The sequence below is a fragment of the Quercus lobata genome, chromosome 2 (genome assembly GCF_001633185.2).
Source record: "Quercus lobata isolate SW786 chromosome 2, ValleyOak3.0 Primary Assembly, whole genome shotgun sequence".
Lineage (NCBI taxonomy): Eukaryota > Viridiplantae > Streptophyta > Magnoliopsida > Fagales > Fagaceae > Quercus > Quercus lobata.
Genome location: NC_044905.1, coordinates 13,215,462 through 13,223,377, shown reverse-complemented (window position 1 = coordinate 13,223,377; position 7,916 = coordinate 13,215,462). Strand labels below are relative to the sequence as shown.

At 33.8% G+C, this 7,916-nt stretch overlaps 1 protein-coding gene across 1 annotated transcript; it reads right to left on the bottom strand.

Moving 5' to 3' along the window:
* Positions 1 to 1,517: 1,517 nt before the first annotated feature.
* On the bottom strand, positions 1,518 to 5,668 carry LOC115977999 (mechanosensitive ion channel protein 6-like). The gene is made up of 5 exons (XM_031100029.1): positions 4,251 to 5,668; positions 3,067 to 3,190; positions 2,588 to 2,881; positions 2,290 to 2,492; positions 1,518 to 1,982 (listed from the first exon to the last, which is right to left on the bottom strand). Exons 1-5 carry the CDS (start codon positions 5,567 to 5,569, stop codon positions 1,694 to 1,696), a joined length of 2,229 nt encoding a protein of 742 aa, XP_030955889.1. The 5' UTR covers positions 5,570 to 5,668; the 3' UTR covers positions 1,518 to 1,693.
* Positions 5,669 to 7,916: the final 2,248 nt, after the last annotated feature.

Sequence of the window (7,916 nt, the reverse complement as noted above, 5' to 3'; positions counted from 1 at the left end):
GTTTTTTATTCTTTTTTAATCATTATTTTTTCTTTCTCTATTCATTCTCAATAATTATATTTTTTAACAAAAAGTGTTACATCTACAATATTTTTTGCAATACTTTCACAAAAATCATAACAAAATCTTATATGGAAAGTTATTACTAGTTTTAATTTGATCCCACCACTGAAATTATATTTTTAATCACCAATATTAGCTAATAACAATATGTTACTTAAAATTTATTGTGAAAATATTGTGGTAGCATTTCTAAATTTTCATTTCTTATTCTTTATATTATTTTTCCTTTCTTTCATCCATATGTTTTCTTTTCTTTTCTTTTCTTTTTTTTTTTTTCTCTTTCTTTTTCTTCACCACACACGTATACCCATATATCTCCATCCTCTCCTCTTTTTTTTTCTCTACTTTCCACTTGATTCCAAAATCTCCCTCTCTCTTTCTTTCTCTAGCTCTCTCTTTTTCTACTTTTTTTTTTCTTTCTTTTTCTACTTGATTCCAGAACGTTCTCTAGCTCTCTCTGTGATAAGAAACAGAGAAAGAGGTAGAGAGAGAAAGAACAGATGGGTTAGATGGCTCCATTCCGCTCTTTGTGTCGCGCCTTTTGCTCTGCTGCCGCCGCTTGTCTTCCTCCCCAACGTAGCCCAGATGGGTTAGATGGCTTGTGTCTTTTTTTTTTTCTTTTTTTTTTTTATACTTTTATTGTTATGATTTGATTAATTTTAAGATTATGTTTTTGAGTTTGTATTTTGATTATGCTTGAATTTAGAGATTTTTAACAGAAAGGATTGTTGTGTTTGTAGCCGTGGTGGGAGTAGAGAGAAAAAATTGTTTTTTATTGAGTTGTATGATTTTTTTAAGTAGAAAAATTCATTTGGAGTTGCTACAGTCTTCTCTAGATAAAGAGAACGATTGTAGCAACTTCAAAAAAAAATTTGGAAAAAATTTGCTTTTAGAGAAGCTGTTGGAGTGAGTTTTTGGTGTGTTTGTTCTCCAAAATTAGTTTTAGAGAACCTATTGGAGATGTTCTAAGTGAACTAAAATGTTACATTGATGTGACTCAAAAATAGTGTAAATATTATCATTAAAAAATAATTAGAAATTTTTTTATTATGTTATTAATATGAAACTAACCAATCATGTCACTTTGTAAATTTTTTAGTTAGTAAAATATATCGTTTAAATATTCTTTTTACTATTAAAATTTAAGTAAAAACATTCATAAGTTGCATTATTTAAAATATCTTATTGTTTGATTAATATTAATTTAGAAAATGCTTAAATGACTTCATGTACAAATAGATTTTGACAAAATAATAAAATAAACTGATTTAGTTATTTACTAATAGATTTCACAATTGAAATGGATCAAATGAACCTAAGTAGACAGTAATAGACCGAACGGACCAAAGTGGATAAAAATATATTAAGTTGATATGACTCAATAGATTCGTAAAAACAATAAATATTACGTTTTAATTTGTCTATTACATATTACATAGACATAAATTTGAGAATGCAACAAACTTGTAATGTATCTTATTTATGTTTCTTGAGTCACCATAAATCATTTCCCAGATCCAACAATTCTTATGGTGAACCATTGCCAATTCCTTCACAAGCCGAAAAGGTATTGGCGCTAGGTGCCAGTCCTCATTCTAGAAGTTGGCCTCACTATATATGACCTGCATAATCAGCTAGCATAGGTTTTCCAAGTCGAAGGAAGCCTGTTTGATACTGGAGGTGGCAAGTTTTGGACATTCACGTCAACAGGCAGCAGGCGGTATTCAATATCGAGCTCCTTGAAAATTTTGATCATCTCTTCAAGCAATGCCTCTCTCCTAAGAAATCTCTCCTTTATGTCCTGATAGTTCAATCTGTGTCCAAGCCACACTGACATCATCAGTTTGTTCATGTCTATCACGTCCCTCATTATCACCATTGGACCTGGCTGCCAGTGCTCTTTCTTGCCTTCAATATACCTGCAATTTCAGTAGCCACAAGGCCCTCAACGTCATAGAATTATTTAAGATAGGATTTTTATTTTTTGGTGGCAGACCATATGGAATAACGTAAAAAAGTGAATAGTCGATCATATGTGCTTAGTCCATGCTCATGGCAAGAGCAATGTGAAGCACTAATGAAAGTGGAGTGATTGGTGGTACCACTAATTCTGTGCGTGATTCTAAATGTGTAATAGAGTCTATATCATTAGTATTTCTAGGAATTAGGTTGCACTAGGGAAAATGAAAATTAATAAGGAAAGAAAAGATGCAGGACCATACATACCCTGTTATTCTTTCTTTCATGCTGGTTATCTTTTCCATTGGGGTGGAGATGTTAATACAGAAATCAATTGCATCTCCCATGTCTGGACTACGTTGATAGTTACCAATGGGCTTTGTAGCTAGAATACTGTTAGGGTATATGATCTTTTGGTTATCATATCTCAGAAAAACTGTAGTTAGTATGTTCATCTCGTCAACTACCATCTGAAACCCAAGGAAACATAAGTTAGAACACAAACGAAAGATATATGCTTATATGAGAGTGCATAATAAACATCTTATTAAGCCTCCTTTCTTACCATGACTCCGTCGACTTCACAACGATCACCAACATCAAATGGGTGAATTACAAATAAGAAGATGATTGCTTCAAATACTGTTCTGCAGGTATTCCCAAACATAAACACCACCAAAACTAGTTGTGAACTTAAAAAGACGAGGAAGTGGGTAATTGGAACTTTGAGTATAATAAGCCATATTATCAATGTGATGATAGCTACAATAATGTTCAACAAATTATGGAGTTCGTCCACAGCTGTTTTTGTATCAGTGAGAGACAATGCCAGTGCCCTTCTCTCTCTAAAGGCTTTAACCTAAAACAAAAGGTGAAGTTTACTTTAGCTCATTGTTTCATATATAGAAAATAAATGAGAACACAATTCAAATTTTTGCCCCACTAGGAGATGTCCATCAAATAAATGAGAACAGAAATTGCATAGTATCTTTTACATTGAGCACCATAGCCAGAGGCCAAGAAACATATAGAAAGTAGTCATACCATCCAGTCCATATGGAAGGACTCGCTGATTCCCTTACTCTCAGCTGCTACTCCAAACAGATGCATCGTCTTCAAAGCTTCTTCTTTACTCATAAAGCGCATCACATCCTCGAGGCAAATGCATCTTATATAGAGGTTTGCATTTTATAAAAATCAAGATGGTATGACACATCAATATTTAAAAAACAAAAAATAAGACAAGAATTACTTCAAGGAAGGCTAGGAACAACATTTTTCACAATCTTTCTTCCAACCTTGTTAAAGTGTCAAATTATGATTGATGTTTCATCACTTTTACATAGATCCATCTTTGTTACCATTTTTATTATACGTCTATCACAACAAGACACACATCGTGGAAAATGTTGTGGAAATATTTAAAGGTGTGCATGGGTCGAGTTGGGTTGAGGGGTTTTCTTAACTCAAACTATCACGGTGGGTTAAAAAAAATCCAACTCAATCCAACCCATTACAGGGGTCCAATCCAACCCAAACCACGTAGATTAGGTTGGACAGTTTTTTTAATTACTATTATTATTATTAAATTGAACATTATAACAACACCATTACAAATAAGAGCAAATATATAATCAAATAATTATGAGCATAATACCAAACTAACACAAATAATATGAGGAGAACTTAGAGTTTGGATTTTATTTAGGGCTTAGAATTGGAGTGAGAGTAGTGGGAGAGGGAGAGAGAGTAACATGAGATAAGAAGGTGATTGAAATGAGAACTTAGGGTTTAGACTTTATTTAAGAAGATGAGCAAAAAAGTAAATAACAAATTTGTATAATATATTTTTAAATATATATTGTTTTAAATTTAAATATATATATATATATATATATATATATATATAAAATATAAGTGGATTGAGTCAGGTTATATGAATTTGAAAATTTTATGACCCAAACCCAACTTGACTTATTGTAAAATTAAATTTACAACCCAACCTAACTCAATCCACCAACTCCTAAAAACTAACTCCCAATGGGTTGGTTAAATCAGGTCAATTTTAGTGGGTTGCATGCCCTAAAAATTTGCCTCCCTAGATTTTTTATATAAAAAAAAATAAATAATAATAATAATAATAATAAAAAGGAAAGCACTAGTATTTTACACCCTTTTTTTGTCATTTGATGTAAGAAAAGAAACGGTGAAAGAATGTAAGAACTTACTCCGACCCTGGCTTTGCCACGTTCTGAAATATCCTGTTGGCTGCCTCTTTTGCCTGGCACTCACTTCTGATTTGCAACAAAGCTTCATCCTGGATTTTTGAATTCAGTAACTGCTCATCCAGAGTGGATAAATCCCCATGCTGGACAATATTAACCATCCTCTTCATATTCCAAGCTGATATATTCTTCTGATTCAGCTTATGCAGGTGATCAACAGAGATCTCCTCATCTTCCCTTTTATACATTGTCCTCGAAAATCTAGAATTCTTCCCAATCATTGGAATTTTTCGTTCTCTACCAATTCCAATCACCTTCCTACACCTAGGAGGCAGAGTTGTTCCAAGCTCACCAGGCAAAGTAACCCCAGCTTTCTCAAGCTCCTGAAGCTCAGCCAGAACTTCCTCTTCTGTATCATGCCTTTCAAATAATGGCGAACTAGAGAGTATTTTGATGACATACTGATTAAACAAAGCCTCCTGGATTCGTTCAAAGAATGTGTTTACATGGAAGGTTGAAGCCAAGACCTTAACAAGCAGAGTTTTCATGAGCCATATTAGGGTACCCACAATTAAACAAACAAAAACCCTATTTACGTAAGGCAAAATCTTGCTCTCTGTCTTCTTTTTAAACTTGTCATGGAAAATACTATGCCACACAAGCAAAACCAAACCCAACCAGAGGCAATTCTGAACGGATTTTCTCAGCCCATAAACAAAATACAATACCCGTTTTCGCAAAAGAAAATTGCGTTCTATAAAGAACACAACCACTCGAATACCCCAACCCGACGCTAAACGTCCACAGATTAATGCTAAAACCATTATTTCCCACTTCCATAATGGAAGATCCCACACTATGCACCTTTTTATAACTGGGAACCAAAGGCTACAAGCTAAGGATACAACAATCAAAACAAGACTCACAGATTGAAGCATTGTCAGTTTGCTGAACTTCATTCTCTTATATTCTTCCGGGATGTCATCAATATCATCATCTTCCTCATAATCTTGAACTTTCTCAGGGATTCTTCCAGAGTTTACTGAGCTTTGACATGGTTCCTCTGGCGGGTCTATCAGCCTAGACTTGGTCATGCTCATCACTGACTTCCATGAACGTACCCTAAATGAAGCATTTGAACTGCACTTTACAACCTCTGCTCTACCTGAATTCAAGTACCCTAAGTGGTTTTCTTGGTCCCAAAACTCTTTATTTCTTCGTCGTAGAGACTCACTTCTTCCCTGAAAGTTGTTGCTGCATGGACTTCCGCTAATATCATCAAGCTTGATTGCTACTTCATCTTCTCTTTGGCTTCGAGCCATCTGATAGTAGTTTCTTTATCGTTATTTGTGGAAGTGGCGGTGCTTTTATTGCTTAGCAGAAGAATAAATTGGTTTCGAGGGCTTTCTGAATGGTTCCATAAAAAGAATTCGACCAACTTATAAGCACGACAACAGTACTCCAGGAATATCGAGTAAAGGACTATTTTAGATGTGCTTCTACGCAAATGGCAAGTCCACTAACTCCTCATCATCAATGCCGAAGAATATCGAGTTTAGGTGGCCAGCGTGAATTAATTGCGTGGACGGAAGCAACTTGCCTGAAGTGCACTTGAAGGTTTCTCAGTCTATAATATACGTGTTGAAAAAACTACTCATTTTTCCATCTTCAACTTTCCACTAATCTAATTAAGTATCATTTTTATTTTGTTGTTGTTGATGTACCTTGCCCAACTATCTTCAACTTTCCACTAATCCAAGTATCAATTTTTTTTTTTTTTTTTTTTTTTTTTTTTTTTTTTTGACGGTAGTTGATGTACCTCGTCCAACCCCCAAATGGAAGAGAGAGGTAGGTTGAACGCCTCCAAGAATAAGAGATCTAAGTGGAGAGCATTCATATTGGTGGTATATTGGTGGTGCTAAATGTTATGAAATTCAAGGAGTAATAATGTAAGAACAAAATGATCTAGTAGACAAACAAAAAATTTGATTGACTTGGAGGCACAATTAAATGCTATTCTTAAACAATATTTGCCCCCACACAAAAGTTGTTAAAGAGTTGCTAAAGAGTTACTACAAATTTATTCCCATGATACAACCAAATTTATTAGATTCTATAAATAATAATTTTTTTGGAGAAGAGACCCACTAGATTTCTTGTGTTTCTAAGAAGATTTGAGAGAGGGGAAGTTTGTTAAATAGTTACCAAATAAGTATGAACTACTATTTATACTCAAAAGATTATGACCCTTCAATAGCTAGGCACATTTTGGTTCAATAGACACTTTTAATATATATCCAGCTCAAAAGGTTGTGATCTTTTAATATGCACCGTTTGATTCAATAGGCACTTTTAATATATATTCAATCCAAAGGATTGTGACATTTCAAAAGACACATTTTTGTTTAATTGGCTCCTTTTGGTATCTCTATATATTAAGAGGATTTAGAAAGTTAGTTATGACTTTAAAAATTTTCAAAAATACTCCTAGTCTAATTAAATAATAATTATTCTTAAAAAATAAAATTGGTTAAAATTGTAATTTAACAAAATTAAAAAAAAAAAAAACTAATAGAGAATTTTTTTCCCTAAAAATTAGCACACACTTTCTCCTTTTTAAATATATTTCATGCACGTTTGATACTTTTTTTTTTCCTTAAAACTAGCACATACTAAACCCATCAGTTTACTCCTTTTCAAATCCTAAATTTTAGTTTCTTAAAAATCCTTTTCTATGTAACCTCACTAATAATAAATAAATTCAAATTGAAAAATTACATTAAACTCAAAATAAAAAAAGAGTCTCATCGTACATGCGGAGCGCATGTGATATTTATATATACAGTCTATCTTGTATATATTTATACATACAACAATAAAAAATTTATTTTTTATCGTCTCAAAAAGATAATTTATTTATTTCAGCACTTCACTTTTCAATTCACCCAACATCAAAGTTCCTATTTTTTTACCACTTCATTTAAATATTTTTTCTTTATTCTTCCTCTATGTCTCTTTCTCTCTCTTCTCTGAAGCAAGAACAACCAACCACAACCACAACCACCACGCATAACCCACTGCCAGCACAACCAACCGCCACAACCCATTTAAAAAATTAAAAAAAAAAAAAAAAAACCAACCACCACAAAACTGCCGCAACCCATGCACCACCATCATCACTGCCACAACTGAAACCCACCACAACTTAAAACCCAAAACCACCAAAATCGAAGATTTGATCTCTCTCTCTCTCTCTCTCTCTCTCTCTCTCTCTCTCTCTCTCTCTCATCTAAAGCTACCACCCCTCACAACTCACCACTCACTACCTCCACAAACTCACCACCAACCACCAAAATCACAACCAAGCACCACCACAAGCCTTCATAAAACCCAAATCAAATAAAAAAACACATAAACCATAATCAAGGCAACCGGCCACCATCCATTGCCATAAACACCCATAACCCACTGTAAATCTAATTAAAAAAAGAAACCCATCATAAACAGCCACAACTTATCATCATCACCATCATCCTAGCAAAACCCAAACCCAAAGTAATCCATGGAGCTTTGATCTGACCCAAACAAAAGCCTAAATCCCCTTAATGATTCAATCAAGAGAAGAGGGCTAGGGTGAGAGCAAAAAGAGAGAAAGATAGAAAGAGGGAA